This window comes from Triturus cristatus, chromosome 10 (assembly GCF_964204655.1).
Source record: "Triturus cristatus chromosome 10, aTriCri1.1, whole genome shotgun sequence".
NCBI classification, from domain to species: domain Eukaryota; kingdom Metazoa; phylum Chordata; class Amphibia; order Caudata; family Salamandridae; genus Triturus; species Triturus cristatus.
In genome coordinates this window covers 748,725,780-748,746,238 of record NC_140593.1, presented here as the reverse complement: position 1 = coordinate 748,746,238, position 20,459 = coordinate 748,725,780, and the positions used below count along the sequence as shown (strand labels likewise).

Below are 20,459 nucleotides of genomic sequence, written 5' to 3'. Positions count from 1 at the left end.
CAGCACACAGCCCCAGGACCTGAGCCACGTTCACCATGTACACACGGTTCAATTCTCTGCCCACTTGGGAGAAGCACTACGACTCAACAGGCCTGGCACAAAACGCAAGTGTTCATTTAGGAGGCTTAAGAGACTTCAATAAATGGATGTAATACCACTACTTCAAGATGGAGGCAATCCATCTTTTACAGGATTTTTTTTTTTTAAACTGGATGATGCAGCTGGATCTAATGGGTGCCAATATTTTGGCTCCAATATATCCGACCCACAGGAGATTCCTTCAGGTACTTTGGAGTAGCCAAGCTTTCAAAATCATTGTCCTACTCTAAGGGTTGCCTTCTGAACCATGGTGCTCACCAAGCTACTGAGACCAGCTCTGGAGTTCCTCAACCGAGGGGGATAAGGATAATCATATACTTGGAATATATCCTCCTCCTGTACCAGGGCTCATTCTGACTAAGGACCCATTCAGAGACTTGGATAAACCTTCTACAGAACCTGAGCTTTGTCAACAACGTGGAAAAGCTGATTTTTCAGCTGTCTCAGATCATGTTCTTTATAGGATTCATGGCAGCATCTTCTTGGTGATGCTCAGGCTACATATGCAAAAAAAATTAAACATCAGGAAGGAACAACGGCAGGTCTTGACAAGAGACAGTATGTTGTTGAGACACCTACACAGGATTGCGGGCCTACTCCCTTCAGTAATCTAGGCAATGTGTATGAGCCAGCTCAACTACAGAAACCGAAGAACTCCCCTCACCAGGAAGGTCTTACTTACTCAAAGATAATCCAACTCTAGGAGAAGACTCTAATGGAGCTACACTGGTGGCTGAAGACATGGAGGCCTGGTATGGCAGGGCCATCTGTGACAACTCACCATGCAGCGTGACCGAATCGGATGCCAGCTGCCTATGTTGGGATGCCCGATATGGAGATATTGCCACAGGAGGAAGGTGGTCTGACTCAAAGTGAGGTCTCCACATAAATTGCCCAGAACTAGTGGTGGGATCCTTTGTGATAACTCTAGAAGATGGACAATACTTCTGCCATATGTATGTTAAAACATGGAGCCACAAAATCTAAAATACTGGCAGAGATTGTCAAAGAGGAGTGGAATGTTTGATGGGTGAAGAAAACTGCAGTCTTGCCAAAGTACTTGCAGAGCAAGAAAAACCTAGCAACAGATTGGGGTATTGGTTCATAATAGACACGAGTGAGGGGAAACTAAATGCCGGGGTGTTCCAACAATAGATGAGTCACCGGAGCCCATATTTGAAAGTTCAGTTGTACCACCCCTAAATTTCCAGCTTACCAACTTCCTCAATTTGAGGATGGACCAAGACTCAAAAGAAGTGAATGCTTTTCTGCGGGACTGGAAAGAGGAGACCAATTATGCCTTTTCTCCTGTCATCATGATTGTCAGTGGCAACACAAGAAGGAGGCAGAGGGCAGATCAGGTACTAGTGATGCTGACCTGGAAGACTCAAGTGTGACTGTCAGCAATAATGGAATTTTCCTGGGATTCTCAGATCCCTTACCACCTCTCCGCATGGAGATGCTGACAAAATCACCTAGGCCAATTACATCCCATGGGCTTGGGGAAGTCCTTGTGTCTCATGGAGATGCTGATTTCCATAGACTTTGGATGATCCCAGGCATTTTTAGACAAGCTGTGTATCTCATTTGGCAAGGGTGGTCTGATGGCACTATCAGGAAATATATTTTGTGGGGAACAAGTGAGTTAAAGTCTGGGACAGGGAATTTTGCACATTCTAAATGCTTAGTACAAATTAGCTGATTGCGGGTATAGAAACTTTTTGGTTCCATTTTTCACTTGGGGACACCATGCACAAAGTTTTGCGCATTTGATTTAAAGAAGTGTATATACTATTTGCTGTTTTTTATAAAATATCATCTTGAATACACTGTGTAGAGATTTAATTTTGCCCCCTGACATTGTCAGTCCTTACACACTCATCGCGATTGTGCAGATTCATTGCTAAAATCATCTTTTCTTATTATCCACTGGAACCACTGTTTCTTCATATGTTAGTAAATGCAGCAGTCTCAATATTTAATAGCAGACTTTTTTCCGGCTCTAATAAAAGCATCAATGGTGCATAGCAGTTTTCACTCATTAGGAGATGCACGAAAAAGACAGCTCATTGCACAAGATTACAGTGCTTGCTCCTTTCTTACTTTGAGCACCTTTATGCTAATTACATACACAGCACATTATTCCTCAAAGCACAAGCCCATCATTGACTGCAAGCTCAAACACACCCAGAGTTCTTTTGGGTTCAAACACAGTGCTGATACCCTCAACACACATTGAGAAAATGCCAAATAATTCATTCCCTTAGGCCCCATATTCCATCTAAGTGCAGCGTTCAGATGACAGATCCTTAATCATCAACTATCATTTTATTTTAATTTATTTTGGGTACAAAATCAAGTGAATGTCCTCATCTCTTTCAAGGAAAAATGGGTAATGTCTTACCTAAAAGGCCCCCAAATGTTATGGCTGGAGAAAGAGCAGCAAAGTAGATGAAGATCACAGCAGCCATGCACTGGGCATTCAAGGCATCTTTGAAGTCACTTAGATATTTTGGGTATCTTCTCTGTATATCTCTGATAAGACCTCCAAAAGGTCTACCTGTCCGCCTTAATGGATCATCTTCGTCATCCACTTTCTTCCTCTTGAGCAATGCTAAGTAGAGACACAGATGGCATATGTAAGTTTAGCATGTTAACCTCCTACCTAGATGTGGAAAAACACAATCACACAGGAAAGTACTCTTCACAAACATTAGAAAGAGGAAAATGTCCTCATTAACTAATCACTCTCTGAGCTCTGATACACTCTATTGCCAGGGTGAAAAAGCTGCGTTCAGTATGTAATAATGAACAAGTTACTTACCTTCGGAAACAAACATAGGTTAGTTATAGATTCATTACCTTAGAATTACCCCCAGGTGTCAGACTGGATCCGGAAAGTTCTTTCATCAGCAGTACCTCTGTGCGTCGAAAGGTGGCGTCGGTCGGCTCCGCTTCCGTCATCGGCGTCTTGGTCGCCGGGATGACTTCGTGGTAGCTACTTAGACACCGCCCTCGCGCGCTGACGTCAGTTCTGTAGACGACTTTCCGCGCCATGCAAGACACTGACCACTGGTGCACAAAATGAGGGCCCTGAAAGGATGTCTCTAACCCTAGAAATCAGTTCGCAGAACGGGAAGGATGGGTGGGGCGGTATGGAATCTATAACTATCCTATGTTTCTTACAGCTATATCGTTACGGAAGGTAAGTAACTTGTGCATCTGAAAGAAACACGTTAGTTATAGATTCCTTACCTTAGAATAGATACCCCGGCAATACCAACCCTGGTGGTGGGTCTGCGAACCAAGATCATACCAGTAAGTCCTGGAGAACAGAACGGCCAAAGAAGCCGTCTCTCCGGACTTGGCTGTCCAGGCAGTAGTGTTTGGTGAACGTGTGCAGCGATGCCCAACGTGGCCGCCTGACAGATGTCAAGAAGGGGGACTCCACTTCCCAATGCAGTAGTAGCTGCCGTCGCCCTGGTAAAATGGGCGCACAGCCCCACTGGAGGCTTCTACTTTGCTAGAGAACAGCAGGCTTTGATACACAAAACAACCTATCTGGAGATATTCCACTTGTGTACAGCCCACCTTTCTTGGTGCCCACGTGGCCAACAAAGAGCTGGTCATCCACCCGGAACTGTTTGGTGCGATCTACATAAAAAGAAAGCGCAAGTTTTGGCTCCAGACGGTGGAGTCTCTCTTCCTCTTTCAAAGGATGCGGAGGCGGAAAGAAGGTGGGCAAAGTGATGGTTTGCCCATTGTGAAAGGCAGTGACAACCTTGGGAAGGAAGGATGGACGAGTCCTGAGGACAACCATGTCCGTATGTACAGACAGAAAAGGAGGATTTGATGAAAGAGCCTGGAGCTCACTCACTCTTCTTGCAGATGTGAAGGCCACCAGGAATGCAGTCTTAAGAGTTAAAAGCCTCAAAGGACAGTTGTGAAGCGGCTCAAAGGGAGCACACATTAAATAGGTCAAGACCAGATTCAAGTCCCACTGAGGCATAACAAAGGGAATAGGAGGAAAGAGATGAGTTATGCCTTTTAAGAAACGATTTACAATCCGGGACTTGAAGAGAGAAGGTTGATCATGAAGCCGATGAAAGGCAGAAAAGGCAGAAAGATAGTCCTTGATAGTGCCCAGAGCAGAGCCCTGCTGGGCCAAAGAGAGGAGGAACAACATAACCTCAGAAAGAGGGGCAGAAAGGGGATCCACAGCCTTTGCTGTGCACCATGCCACAAATTTGTTCCAACGGCAGGCGTATACCGACTTAGTGGAGGGACGCCTGTCTGCCAAGATTACATCACAAACTTCGGGAGGCAAGTCAAATGACGTCATCTGCCGCCGCTCAATCTCCACGCAAGGAGGTGGAGGCTGGACATGTTCAGGTGGAGGACCGTCCCCTGCTGCTGCGACAGAAGATCCTCCTGAAGAGGCAGTGAGATCGGAGGATCGATGGCCATGTTGAGCAGCTCGGGATACAAGACTCTTTGTGCCCAATCCGGAGCCACAAGAATGACTTGGGCCCTGTCGTGCTTGATCTTCTTCAGCACACTGGACAGAAGTGGTATAGGCGGACAGGCATACAACAGACCGCAACTTGAAGTACTGGGTATTTTAGACCCAGCGGTGCAGGGGCACACACCCTATGACTTCTGGGTTTCACCCTGTTCCGGACCTACAGAAACACAGAGTCTTCTGGGTGAAGTCAAAGAATCGTTTATTGGCTGCAGACCAATGACAGGTATCCTAGAAGTACAACAGCGTGTATGTTCTCAGGAGACTGCTGCAAATCATAGGAACGGACTTCTCCTTAAGTACAAAATATCATGCTCCAGGCACACATTCCTTGGTTTACGATATGGTCATATAAAGGCATACATTACAAACGAAAAAGCAGAGTCATGATGACCATCCCACATTCCAGTTCGGCCAGCCCACAATGATTTACACAGTAAGGTTCAGATCCCATGTTTGAAGTAAATAGACCCCCCAATAAACATGAGCATCTCCTGTTTTGGGAAACAAGTCATAAAGCAAGAACAAGCAGGTGTGGAAGAGATTAGCCGGGGGATTGCGTAGAATGAAAGGATTTTATGACGGGTCAAACCCTGATGCTAATCACAGGTGGACGGAGGAAGGGGAGCTCGTGAGACCGGTTTGACCCGGGGCAGCAGAGCCAGCTGCCCAGGTCACAGAGAAGTCAGAGGGAAAGCCCATGTACTGTGAGGCCCGTATTAACTCCATCATAGCCTATGTGAGGGCAATGACAAGATGGCCACTGCTTCCAAAATGGAACCCGCGTAGTGGAGCAGAATAACGTGTACACAGTGCATTCATAGCTAGAACGGTATATAAAGCACTCGTACATGCCGCATTTACCATTTGCGGTTCGCTAATACCAAGATAGACAGGGGTAGGGCCCTGTCCCCTACGCGGTCCCGAATATTAAAGTACGACAGACCCTCCTTTTGCCCTTACATAGGCAATTACTATATTCATCTTAATCCGAGTCTAGGTCAATGTCCGCAAAGTCATGGAGATGTTGCTGTAGCATCATCCTATTACTTAGCTCGTCCCTCGATACAGGTTTCCTTACACATAAGGTAGCACAGAGGCCACATATCGCAGGAGCACACTGTATGCACAGACAGAACAGGAAAAGAATGGCTAAGATCATTCCAATGACCATCAGAACTTTCCAACCCCAGGCAGATATCAATTCCCAGAACCACCCCATCAGTGACCAATCTCCCTTATCCACGTGTATGGCTTCAGATATTTTATGGAGTTTGGAGATGGCTTGATACACTGTTGGAGCATTATCTGGTATGAAAATGCAGCAACTGGATTGGATGACCTTGCATACCCCACCGCGGTCTGCAAGAATAACGTCTAGAACCATGCGGTTCTGCAGAGTCATAAGGCGATCCGCTTGGAGCTCAGCTGTCAGATTACTAAGGGCACCAGCCGTTACATTGACAGTGGATTCAACCACACGAGTCAGCTGTCTCAGGTTCCTACTATTGACCATAGGTCCCCAAAACGGCAGGAAACCCAAGAAGAAGTCTCCTGCTTCCTGACCGGCAGTGTCCTCCTTACTAATCACACCTCTCACAACTCTGGTCTTGTGATAGTCAGAGGCAGCAGTAAATGTCGGCGGTAGCAAGTTCGCAATATAACATGTGCCCGAGAAATCAGGGGGCAGCCATGTATATGCTCGGTCATTGCAGATGAAATATGTGCCCTTGGCAGCCAAAAACGCAGGGGAAAACTGTGACGGGAAAGTGTACGTTTCAGTACAGTCACTTCTTCCCAGTTGAGCCCTAGGATTCTGACCATTACCCTGTAAGCAGAACCGACCCATGTGGGGTACGACCCAGATTGGAGTTGAGATTTTTCGCTGTCTTTCACCCAGACTAATACTATACCCCGTCGCGTTCCATCCTACATAAGGTCTCAGCTCTTCTTTGGGAATGGATGAGTATGCATCAATATCTCTACTCATATCGGCAACTCCTTTCATCAAAGCCTTATTATTGGTGATGGGTCTGATGGAACGCGGTTGGCGAGGGGAGTATGTATCTAGAGCATAGAGAAACATGGTTTGGAATGCCCATGACGATCCATTGTAACTGTACGGTAGCACCAGGTAGGGAATACCTTTGTTAATGGTATGGGGCATTAACCCACAGACCCAGCAATTGGTCGCATTCATTACCAGTTGGTGCTGGTGCAAGAGTTGGATAAACGAGTTATTTACGAACTCTGATCGTCTGGTCTGTTCGTGCTCAGGCAAAGGGTGAAAAGAGTGAGAGGAGGCAGTAGAAGGAGATATAGGCTGTTGAGTGGGTGCAATGGGTTTTTGAGCGGAGAAAAACACAAATCCTACAATAAACATTATGATACTACACAGTGTAAAAAAGCACAAAAAGACAAAACATTTACTTTTTACAATTCTACACATCCTTGCGTTAAAGGTCATTTCCTCAATTGGTCTCTCCATCTCAAAAAACTCCATCCTCTACTCGGGCCGCTCGCGGCGGATGAGTTTCTTCTGCTAAGGAGTACGCCTGTCAGTCCAGGGAAACGCCCTAGACCAACCAGAACCGTCGACCTAGCGTCTTCGGCCTGTACCCCAAAGTCTTGGCACCGCGACCCTGCGGCAGAACCCGGATGGTGGTTCAAAAAACAAAAATCAAGAAAGTCCTTCAGATGGGAGAGCAAAAAATGTCAAAAGGGAAATAATGAGGAAATCTTTATTTGTCCATGGGCCTAGGTCTCAAATTATAGCGGAGACGGCCAGGTGCTGTTTGGTCTTGAAACAAAAGTTCAGGCTCAGTGGTGTCCAGTCGACTTGATGGTGGCACAGCTTCCTGCAGAATATTGTCGCTCTCTTGGTCTGAAACTGTGTCCCTTAAGCGTGCGTCACTGAATGGTACAAAGCGAGGTACAATGTCTGTCTCAGAGTCGGCGATACTCTCCTTGACCCGCTGGTCATATGGCAGAGGCAAGGGGACTACTTTGCAGTGGGTACCATTAATCCAGTGCTTCCTCCCTTTTACTCGTACCGCTGATCTCGTCGAAAGAAGAACAAGATGAGGGCCGATCCAGCGAGGCTCGTCGTTGCTCTTACGCTGGAAATTCCGGACCAGGACCCACGAGCCAGGGTTGATAGGGTGTCCAGGAGGTTCAGAGGCTTGGGGAAGAGTATCATGTACCTGTTGGTGCAAAACACGCAGTTTAACAGTCAAATCATACAGGTAATCGAGCAGTACTGGATGCTCTATTTCGCTGAACTTCGTAGGCCTCGGTACACCCCATACGTTGGCGGGACGGCCAAAAACGACCTCGTAAGGACTAAGTCCCACTCGTGAGTGTATGGTCATTCTAGTGGACAGGAGTGCTAAGGGCAGAGCGTCAGGCCATTTAAGACCGGTGCTCGCCTGAATTTTAGCCAGCTTGAGCTTTAAGGCTCCATTGTAGCGTTCTACTAGTCCAGCTGATTGGGGGTGATTTGCAGCGTGGAAATTCTGCTTTATCCCTAGCCCTTCACATACATTCTTCATCACTTTACCCACAAACTCACTTCCGTTATCACACCACACCATTCTTGGCATTCCAAACCTAGGGAAAAACTCCTTCACAAGGGCTTTGGCTGTGGATAGGGCAGTGTTGTCTTTCAGAGGATAAGCCTCAATCCATTTTGAGAAAGCACAAACAACCACCAGTACATATTTCAGGTTGTTGCATCTTTCCATGTGAATAAAGTCCAGCTGCAAAACTTCAAATGGACATGATGGGGGTGCAAAGTGACCAGCTGGAGTTGGGGTTCCCCTACCAGGGTTGTACTTCAAGCATACTATGCAATTCTTGACCACATTCTCTGCACACTTGGGAATCCCAGCATTCTGCCATACTGGAGCCAACAACTTGCATATACCTTTCGTACTGATATGTGCCATTCCATGTGCCATAGTAACCACTGGAAGCACATATGCATCAGGCAACAACCATCGCCTATGTTCTGTCAGATCAGTCCAACAACCATTCTCATCCAACTTACCCATACTTTCTCTCCACTTGCTTAACTCTTCCTCGGTGGCTTCAGCCTGAAGCGACTTCACACTCTCTATTGTGTTCTCACACATCCCAACATCATTAACCCATCTTGCGGGGCCTACAACATACATTCTAGTCTTCACATTCTGTGCCGTTTCTTTCGCGGTCTCATCAGCAAACGCATTCCCACGTCCAACATCATCTGTGACTTTCCTGTGCGCACTGCATTTCATGATCGCAACTTGCAACGGTAGGGTCAGTGACTCAAGGAGATCATTCACCAACTTGCCATTCTGAATTTTAGCTCCATGCGACGTCAGGAACCCACGCTCCTTCCACAAACGCCCAAAATTATGAGCCACGCCAAAGGCGTACTGGCTATCTGTGTATATATTCACTCTCATTCCTTCAGACAACACACATGCTCTCGTGAGGGCGATTAATTCTGCTGCTTGGGCCGAATTATGTGGCACCCGTGCAGTTTCCACGACCGTGTGCAAAGTCGTGATAGCATATGCAGCAGTCGTGTCACCATTAGGGAGCTTAAAACAGGACCCATCTACCCATAAAGTGCCATCACACTCAGTCAGGGGAGTATCTTTCAGATCTACTCTCCCTTTCGTCTCTTCTTCTGTTCTGAACAGACAATCATGTTGCTCAATCTCATCTGAGTCTGCTGGAATTGGCAACAATGTAGCTGGATTCAGCGTATTACATCTTTTTATGTGTATGTGATTTGCTAACAGTGTAAGTTCATAACCTGATAATCGCGCACTAGTCAAGTGTTGTGTCTTGGTCCTATTTAATAATGTGTCTACAGCATGTGGAACCATAACAATCAATGTATTGTCCATTACCAAACCAGCCGATTGTCGGATAGACATCGCTGCAGCAGCTGTCGCTCTCAGACAGCTTGGCAATGCCCTCGCTACAGGGTCCAAGGTGGATGAAAAATACGCGCATGGGCGCGGTCTGTCGCCAAAAGGCTGTGTTAACACTGATAACGCACATCCATCTTTCTCGTGAACATACAATGTAAAAGGCTTACTGTAGTCAGGAGTGCCCAACACAGGAGCTGAACATAATGCATTACGCAATTCCACAAAACTTTTCTGGCACTCTTCAGACCATGGGATAGGATTCGGCGTGTCTTTGCATGTTAAGGCTAATAAAGGTTTTGCCAACAAAGAAAAACTAGGGATCCAATGCCTACAGTATGAAGTGATGCCCAAGAAAGCACGCACTTCTCTCTGTGTCTTTGGCACACTCAACTGTGCAATGGCTTGAATTCTTTCTGGGGTCAGTTTCCTTCCCTCCTTCGATAAGAGATGACCTAAGTAGGTCACTTCTTGTCGACAATATTGCAGCTTAGAGAGAGACACTTTGTGATGGAATGCGGATAAATGGCGCAACAGTGACAATGTGGCTTCTTTACAGATCTTCTCAGTATCCGCGGCGATCAGTAAATCGTCCACGTACTGAATCAGGATAGCGCCACTGGGTAGAACAAGTGCATCAAGCTGCGCTTTCAAAGCTTGACTGTATATGGATGGACTCTCACAGTAGCCCTGGGGAGCGCGTTTGAAGCGGAAGCTTCGGCCTCCCAAACTAAACCCAAAAATATCTCTGCTCTCTTCTGCAATTGGGATACTAAAGAAAGCATTCTTTAAATCGATCACTGAAAACCATGCAGCAGAGGCTGGAATCATCGTTAACAAGGCAGTTATATCGGGGACAACCGGAAACTGTGGCACAACAATCTTATTAACCTCTCTAAGATCAATCACAAATCTGTAAACAGGTGGCTGTGAAGGATCCGTTCGTTTTAAGACAGGTAAAATCGGACTATTGCAAACGTTGCCTCTTGTCTCTTCAATCACACCTTTATTAATCAAGTCGCTGACAATGTCTAACAATGCTTTCTGGCCTTCATTAGAGATCTTGTACTGGGGAATACGTGGCAGTCTGACATTAGCCTTTAAAGTCACCACATATGGCGGTATCTCCAAGAGGCCCACATCATTGGGACCAATAGCCCAAAGGGCATCCGGAAGGGATGACAATTCAGGTGGCATCGTGTTTTTAGACAAGTACATTGGGGAAATTACTTTCTTGCCTAATGTAAGTTGTACTCCCGAAGGAGAACAATACAGTGTAGCGTGCAATCTTTTCAACAAATCTAATCCCAGCAAATTCTCACCACAACCCGTTGTTAGGATCAGGGGTGCTTTCAGCTTGCAAGGTCCAACAGAAAGTGACATGGGACTAGAAATCGGGTTCCTAACTGGGGCGCCAGAAAAACCTACTGAAACATTTATCTCGCCAGACAAAGGTGCGCCAGGGAGTTTTGAATGCATGATTGAACTCTTTGCAGCACCAGTGTCTAGCAGAAAAGGTTCCGTTACATTTGCTGTAGTCACCTCAACATACGGTCCACTCTGATCCACTGGCACTGAAACAACTCCCTCTCTCTGTCTATGGCTGTCCTAGTAATCATTATTCTCTGCATCACCGTCCTCTGCATAATAATCATTATTATAATACTGGGCCGTATTACTAGTCGCGTTAGCTTGCTGATCAAAGCTATTGATGGTACTTTGAGGCGGCAGAGGACGCGCGTTCTGGGGAGCATTTCCACGCCCTCTGCCTCTAGGAGCTTGCTGACCATTCCTACCTCTTGCGCCATACGCATTACCGTTCCGCTGCATTAATTTAGGGCAACTATATTTATAATGACCTTCCTCTTTGCAGTATGAACATTGGTTGGGACCTACAGGGACACGTGGTTGATAATACCCATTCATTTGCTGATTGTTCTGAAACTGTTGGGGTTGGTGATAGACACCTTGGGGTTGCCTATAATTATTCTGACCTCCACGTGGCGGATAGGCCTGCTGTAAAAGGACCTTTGTCTTTAATTCCTTCGTTTTCTTCTCCGTTCTATCTTTCTCGTCTTTATCTCTATTTTCATAATACTGTGCAGTAGCCAGTATTTGCGCTGAAGAAGAAACAGCCCAAGAACTTTCTGAATCTTTTAACTTTTTACACAGGTCAGGAAGTAGATTCTGCACAAACTTATCCACAAATAACCGTTGGCCACCCTCAGTACTCATATCTTGCCCACTGTGGTCAATAAACGTTTCTTCAAACCTAGTAAAGAAGTCTGACACTGTCTCATCTTTCTTCTGCTTGCATGCAGATAACTTGTCCCAATTTACGCGCATCGCAGGCATTATTGTCTTCATATACGTGATGATTCTACCAGGCAATTCAGCTACTAAAGGTTCTGGTTTCGCACCACCAGTTTGTCTAGCATCAGCAGCAACAATGTTGGCCCATGTATCCCCTAGTTCTGCATTGTGATCTACATTACGAATTGATCCCCATAGAGGCTGTGGAACAACATTACCAAACAACATGTCTATATCGGCCAGATTCATAATGCATGACCCTGCCGTCTGTGACAACTCTTTATAATAACCTGCTGGGTTCTTACGGGGATCAGGTAAGGACTGCTTAAGCGCTAACACTTCAGAGCGCTTCCATGGAACATGCACCCAAACACGCTGGAAATGCGCTGCCACAGCGGGGTTACCACCGACAGCTGCAACCGCTTCCTTCCATACCGGGGGAACTTCTCTCATAGGGTATTGTCGCGCTTTTGCCTTTTTCCCCACAAGGACCTCTTGTTCAAACAATGACTGTTGGCAATCGTCATTCCTAAGTGACAATACAACCGCAACTGCTTTATCTACTTCGCGGTCCACAATTATACCAGTTCCAAAATCGAACCTCACTCTACACAACTCCTGCGGGTTCGGATTTTTACCACTATCCTCCAATTCTTCACAGAGAATTTCGCACATTTTCTCGAACACATATCTCTGTTTAGGGGCATCCCATTGATGGAAAGTGTTGACAACTGATTCCACATCATAAAGTGAAGGAAAAACGATCCATCTACGCGCCATGTGATCTATTACCTTTTTCTCATCGGGGTTAGGCAATTGGCTGCGCAACTGCTTACGCTGTACACCAGGAGTTGCACCAGATGACCCAAAGAGAGGAGACATTAATGTAGTAACCACATTAGCTAAGCGCTGTCGCGCTGAAGGAGAAGCTGAGGCGAGAACAGGGGGAAAAACAGAGGGAAGAAAAGAGGATGTAGAGACAGGTACTGGAGTGGTGGAAGGAAGAGTGTTAGGGGAGGCAGTTACTGGATTAGGCAAAGTCGCAGGAAGTGCGGGGGCAGTTGGAAGCACAACTGGCGGCGCTTGAGAGGGCTGCGCTACAGGAATAGGAACTGGCTGCAAAGCAACTGGCGGTTGCGGCAAGGCTTGCAGTATATGCACTGGAGGCGGCATATTTACAAGCTGGGGAGGCGCCGTGGCAGTTTGAGCATACGGGGGTGGCGAACTCAACAAATGTGACATCAAGGGATCTTTCTCCTTTTCTTCTGACTCATCCTGCTTAGAATGTGGCAAAGCTGGGTAACATTTGTCAATCCCTAACTTACGCTGCCTGTGCAATTGCTCATTCATTTGCTCCTCTTCATTGTCTTTAAATTGTACAGCTGCTTGCATTACTGACATACCTCTCTCTCTTTTATTCTTTTTCGCTAACTTAATTTCCTTCTGTTTGGCTTCCTTTCGCCATAAGCGGAAAGAGTCAAACATCGCCGGCCGGGCTTTTTTCTTAAATAATTTAATTTCCAGATTATCTAAAATATCGGTATCAAAACTACCATTTTGGGGCCATTTTAAAACACCATCTTTCCTGGTGTAGTGGATCCACACTTCGTTATATGCAATGGGGCCTACGCCATGTTTCACATAGAGCTCATAAGTTGGAGTTCCAACCGGAGGAACCGGACATGATTCCTCCAGCTGGAAATCTTTTCCACAACCCAAACAGAATAATCTACCAAATAGTCCAGAACCAGGCATCTTCGCTCACTAGTCTAGATCCAAACGTCAAAGGATTATCAATTACGATAGCCTCGTGAATACACGAGTCCTCTGGTTTTGGCATTTGCAAACTCCAAAGTACCAATTCAAATGATCCCGAAGGATACCAAAACAAATGGGAGACGCTCCACTTATACTTAACTGAATATTGCTGATCGATGGCGTCACCAGAAGACTCTCTCGATTGTTTCGCTCTCTCAAAACTCGTCAAGGGTCCAAAACAGGTCGATTAATCAGGGCAGCAGTCCTTCGTAGCCGTCGGGACGCGGAGAACCTCGCAGAAAAGACTTTCGGACCACGTCGACATGCAGGGGTCGATGAAGTGGCGGCCTTCCTCCGGAATTTCCACACGAAGCTCCTCACGAACCTCTGGCTTGGACTGGTACCGCTGAAATCGGCCCGAGTTGGGCGCCAAACTGAAGTACTGGGTATTTTAGACCCAGCGGTGCAGGGGCACACACCCTATGACTTCTGGGTTTCACCCTGTTCCGGACCTACAGAAACACAGAGTCTTCTGGGTGAAGTCAAAGAATCGTTTATTGGCTGCAGACCAATGACAGGTATCCTAGAAGTACAACAGCGTGTATGTTCTCAGGAGACTGCTGCAAATCATAGGAACGGACTTCTCCTTAAGTACAAAATATCATGCTCCAGGCACACATTCCTTGGTTTACGATATGGTCATATAAAGGCATACATTACAAACGAAAAAGCAGAGTCATGATGACCATCCCACATTCCAGTTCGGCCAGCCCACAATGATTTACACAGTAAGGTTCAGATCCCATGTTTGAAGTAAATAGACCCCCCAATAAACATGAGCATCTCCTGTTTTGGGAAACAAGTCATAAAGCAAGAACAAGCAGGTGTGGAAGAGATTAGCCGGGGGATTGTGTAGAATGAAAGGATTTTATGACGGGTCAAACCCTGATGCTAATCACAGGTGGACGGAGGAAGGGGAGCTCGTGAGACCGGTTTGACCCGGGGCAGCAGAGCCAGCTGCCCAGGTCACAGAGAAGTCAGAGGGAAAGCCCATGTACTGTGAGGCCCGTATTAACTCCATCATAGCCTATGTGAGGGCAATGACAAGATGGCCACTGCTTCCAAAATGGAACCCGCGTAGTGGAGCAGAATAACGTGTACACAGTGCATTCATAGCTAGAACGGTATATAAAGCACTCGTACATGCCGCATTTACCATTTGCGGTTCGCTAATACCAAGATAGACAGGGGTAGGGCCCTGTCCCCTACGCGGTCCCGAATATTAAAGTACGACAAACTCCACTCGCGACTAAAAGCGTTGCCTAGCGAGTGCCGCCTTGGAAATTCCAACACGCAGAATTGCTGACATTGCACGTTCTCTTCGGTGGCGAATAGATCTAACCAAGGCTCTCCCCACTGTCGAAAGAGGCCTTGCATCACCTCCGAGTGAAGAGCACCATTTGTGATCCATCATGCACCTGCGGCTGAGTTTGTCCGCCCTGGTGTTCAGGGAACCTGCCAGGTGTTGAATTACCAGGGATGTGCCCTGATGTTCCAGCCATGTACAGAGGCGGAGGGCCTCTTGACATAGAGTCCAGGACCCAACCCGGCCTTGTTTGTTGCAGTACCACATGGAGGTGGTGTTGTCCATGAACACCTGCACTACTCTTCCCCAGATAGAGGGAAAAAATGCCTTGAGTGCAAGACGGATCGCCCAGGGCTCCAGAAGGTTGATGTGGAGCCCGGACTCCACCGGAGACCAAAGGACTTTGATCCCCGCCTCTTCCATGTGGCCCCGCCACCCCAGAAGGGATGCATCCGTCACCACTGTGAGTTGTGGTTGGGGATGGAAGAGGGGTCTGCTGTTGACCCAATCCTGGTCCGTGAGCCACCACTGCAGTTGACGTGCAGTGCCCTCTGAGATCTGGGCGCAATCGGACAGATTCCCCTGATGCTGCACCCACTGGAACTTCAGTTCCCACTGCAGAGCCCGCATGTGCCACCTGGCATGATCGACCAGCAAGACGCAGGAGGCCATGAGGCCCAGCAGCCTCATGGTCATCCTGACTGAAACCCGGGATAGAGGCTGAAAGATCGGAATCATAGCCAGAATATCTTGGACTCGCTGTTCAGGAGGATAAACCCGAAACCGCGTCATGTCCAGAACCTCTCCGATGAAGAGGAGCTTCTGAAAGGGGATCAGGTGTGACTTCAACACATTGATGGAGAACCCCAGCGAAGTCAGGAGGTGGGAGACAACAATGTGGGGCGAGCCCGCCTTCAACAGTCAGTCTTCAAGATAGGGGAAGACTGGAACCCCTGATCTGCGCAGATGAGCGGCGACATCCGCCATCATTTTCGTGAACACCCGAGGGGGCGCTTGTAAGGCCAAAGGGGAGCATGGTAAACTCAAAATGCTTGAGGCCTACCGTGAACCGTAGGTAACACTGGTGGGCCGGAAGGACAGGGATGTGAAAGTAAGCGTCCTGAAAGTCCAACGCCACCAACCAGTCTCCAGGGTCGAGGGCAGACAAAACCTGAGCGAGCGTCAACATCTTGAACTTCTCCTTCCAGAGGATGCGGTTAACGTTCCCTGAGATCCAAGATAGGAACAGGCCCTTGTCCTTCTTGGGAACCAGAAAGTAGTGGGAGTAACAACCATGATCTACTACTGGGACAGGAATGCTCTCGATGCCTCCCTTGGCCAAGAGAGCCGTGACTTCCTATGGAGAAGGCCCAGGTGATCCTCCGACATATGGTGGAACTGGGGTGGCATGGCTGGAGGGGTAGCCTCAAAGGGAAGGGAGTAGCACCTTCAGACTATCTGCAAAAACCACCTGTCCAGCGTAATGGTGAGCCAGTGGGGGAGGTGATGGCAGATCCTGCCGCCTACTGGCGTTTGATGGGACTGAAACGTCGGACTAGGAAGGCTTGGATGCTGCGCAGGGAGGCCGGAGAGGCCCAAGGACTAGGCCGTAGCCTGTGAGTCCTTGAAACGCTCTAAAGCGTTGTCCGCTTTGTCGCCAAACAGGCAACGGCCAACAAAAGGCATGTCCATGAGGGTATTCTGGACATCCCCAGAAAAGCTAGTCGAAGGGCTACCAACGTGGAAATCGTCCTGCCTACAGAGTCGGCTGGATCCAGCCCACAACGGATGGTAAACTTCGCCGCATCCCTCCCGGCGGCAACAGCCTGGGAGAGCACTTTCACAGCCGCCTCCGGACACTGACGCAGCACCTGCGCAACTGTGTTCCACACAGAGTGGGAATAACGGCCAAATAGACATGTGGTGTTTACCGACCGCAGTCCCAAGCTGGCGGAAGAGAGAATCTTCTTCCCAAGATGATCCAGCTTCTTGGATTCCCTCTCAGGTGGAGCGGAAGGGAATACACTCTTGGAGGTAGAGGCTTGAACCACCAAGCTCTCAGGGGTGGGGTGTTGGAAGAGGAAAATGGGGTCGCCTGGAGCCGGGCGGTGGCGTCAGGCAATCATCCTATCCACGGGAAACCCCGTGTTGGGCCCGGACCTGGTGCCCAAAAGGACATCAGTGAGGGCTTCATTAAACGGCAGCAGGGGCTCCGAAGAGCTCGCTCGCGGTTGAAGCACCTCTATCAGGAGGTTAGTCCTGATCACCACTGTAGGGAGCTCGAGGTTGAGAGCCTCGGCCGCCCTACGCAACACCACTGCATATGACGCTCCCTCCTCCGTAGCCACGGTAGGAGACAGCATGCCAAGGTCAGTGGAGGTGTCCAGACCACTGGCATCCCCCAGGTCCTCTCTCCAGTCCTGATCACATTCCAACTGGTCAGTCAGAGGGTTACCTGACCCCTCCCAGTCCTCCTTCTCAACCTCTGGGTGCCAATCTGGTCTAAAAGGGACCCCAGGAGTGAACAGGGGCACAAAAACCCCGCTTGGCGCAGGATCCGCGTCGGGAAACGCCAGTCCAGCTCCGGGTCCACATAAGGATGGAGGCTGGGGTCGACACTGGCCGGGGAGCCAACCGACGTCCAATGCAGGTGCGGTGCCGGAGGAAGCGGCGCCGCTGGAGGCGTAATTAGGTCAACTGGCGCTGATCCGGAGGGGCCTGGGGCGCCAGGGCCTAGGCCTCCCCAACCGAGTCCGCGGGGCCCGAAGGCGCACCAGCAGGTTCGGGCTGCCTAAAGATGGCGTGCATCACGAAGCTGGGCAGGAGTCACTTCGGGTCGCGGGAGAGGAGGAAAACTCGGAGTCGGCACTTGATGCTCCTCACACTGAGCCACGGGAGGGGCACAGCCCGCATCCCTCGTCGCGCACCCGGAGACGTAAGACTCAAAAAAGATGTCGACAAAAGTCAGAAAGTGACTGGAGGTACAGCTCTCTCCGGATCTGTGCTGGCTTTCGTGGAAAAAGAAAGAACTGACGTCAGCGCGCGATGGCTGTGTCTAAGTCGCTACCGCGACGTCATCCTGGCGACCACGATGCCAATGACGGACGCTGAGCCTACCAACGCCACCTTCCGACCAGCAGAGGTACTGCTGACGAAAAAACTTTCTGGATCCAGTCTGACGCCTGGGGGTAATTCTAAGGTAAGGAATCTATAACTAACTGTTTCTTTCAGATACTGTGGTATATACCTGCGGAAAACAGCCTTTAAGAAAGTAATCTGTTATGAGAAAGTGTGCCACTATTTAAACAACGTGACCAGACCTTGCAGGGCTAATGGTCTTCTCTCTAAATGTAAGCTTAGCACCACAACCTGCTTTTGAACTAACTTCTGCAGTTCATATTACTAGTTGGATGGTCCTTTGGCTTCTTCATAGAAAGAACAAAGAATCAGTTTGTGTGAGATATTACCTCAGCCATTCTCCAGTGACATGTTAAGACAAATTTAGGCGCCACTCCTTCTGCCAAGCATCTTTAGGTCATTCACCAGTAATAATTAGGAGAACTATGGATTATCTCTATGATGACATGATACCCCAAGCTATTCTGTAACAGTATGGGAGCACTAAGGAGTTCCCTTCATCGTTTATGATGTTAATATCTATTGAAGTCCCTGGTTGCAATTGATGCACTAGCATTGTCCATTAATACAAACATGTTAACTGAAGGAATCATTCAGTTCCCATGCGGGGACCAGGAGTTATACAACACAAAGCTTGTATTCACCACTCCATTCCAATCTTGCTTGGAAGCAAGTCGATTATTAGGTCTATAGAAGCTCAAAAAAGAACATTAGCCAAGGATGTCCTTTTCCAAATGCTTCACAATAATGCAACCTCACTTCTGAGGGCGAGTATTAGTGACATCAAATAGGCTTTTGCTCCAGCTTCATGTCTTGTGAGCAATTTCAGATTTGCTCATATATGGTGAAACATAATTTAGCAAACAAAGCAGCAAAAAGTTAGACATTGTAAAACTAAAACTTTTACAAGATACAAATATACCTAAAAAAGAGGAGGCAGTAATGAAGTAACTTAGGTATACTAGTTATGAGTTTGTTAAATGTGGTATTTGAGGGGGTTGTCCTGATGGCAAACAAGATGGCTGTGCATCGCAAAGCACATGTTATTAAGTGTATGCAGATGAACTGCAGGGCCTTGTTTTTGTCGAATGAGGTTGTGAGAGCAGGGATGGAAGTGGACAGAGCCAGGTAGCTTGTGGCTCATAGGAAAATTGAGCGCGATTCCCTTCAGAGACACCGACTGGGATGGACAACGTTGGCACATCTGTAAGAAAAAACTGCACCAAATAGGAAGTCTGAGGCGTGGGCGAAGTTGGATAAGGAAAATTAGAGTAAAAAGCCTCTTTTCTAGGAGACGAAGGCGCTGGCACCACCATAATGACTGAGCTGACACCGTAGAGGCGTCAGCACAACCAGAATGACTGAGCTGACACTGGAGAGACTTCAGCTCGGTAAGGAGAGAAGACCAGAAACATGACTTCCACAAGAGCTGGGCAATTGTGGGGAGTACATAAACCCTTCCTCCAGTGGGAAGTGTCACCTTTGACCTTGAGTGGGAATATAAGAAAGCAGGTGGAAGCAGGACCCAGTACCACTGTTTCCCTTTAATAAGTCGAAAGTACACACCATAGTAGACAGTCTAAAAACAGAGAGTGACACAATACAGTCGAATTTGGAAGATGCAGAGGGCAGGTGCAGAAGGAATAATATTTGTATTGTAGGAGTAACAGAATGAGCAGAAGGACAAATTGTTGAATTATTTGTAGGGCACGTGATACTCAATACTCTCAAACCTATGTGCTTATTGTAGGAGGCTGGCTTAGTATATGGTGCACACTTATGTAAGTGGGCACCATGCACTAATCCAGACAACCCTTATGGTGATTTTAGTGGTTTTTAGACAAATTAAGAAAGCTCTCTAAGTGGTAGATGTGAAGAGCAGCCTTCAGGCTTAGTCCAGAAGGAGTGTAAAGCAGCTTGTTTTACCAGAACGTAATCTTATTGGTAGAGATTAAGTGAAAAAGAACCACACGGTATATTTATAAAAACAAGTATTTATTTTAAGACACTCACTACACACACAAATATCTCCTACATGGAGATATGCACAGGGCACACAATACTTTGCAATAAAAACAGTTAAGTAGCACAAATACACAGTGGTCGCTGGGGAGCCCAAACCATATGCTAAAATAGTGGTATGCGAACCACGACTCAAGTCAAGACTATACGAACAAGTTACTTACCTTCGGTAATGATGTATCTGTAAGAAACATTAGTTAGTTAGATTCCTCACCTTAGAATATCCCCAGGCGTCAGGCTGGATCCGGAAAGATTTTTGTAGCAATACCCCTTGCGCGTCGCTAGGCGTCATCTGCGGCTCCGCGTCCGTCGTTGGCGT

The 20,459-nt window shown here is 47.7% G+C and overlaps 1 protein-coding gene across 11 annotated transcripts in view; it reads right to left on the bottom strand.

Moving 5' to 3' along the window:
- The window catches only part of LOC146789947 (anion exchange protein 2-like), a 2,390,686-nt gene that overhangs the window by 550,837 nt on the left and 1,819,390 nt on the right, over positions 1-20,459 (bottom strand). For all 11 annotated transcript variants that reach the window (XM_085628246.1, XM_085628245.1, XM_085628249.1 and 8 more), the window contains one exon: positions 2,504-2,713. In XM_085628246.1, coding sequence (XP_085484372.1) covers positions 2,504-2,713 — 210 coding nt within the window. The remainder of the gene's footprint in view (positions 1-2,503; positions 2,714-20,459) is intronic.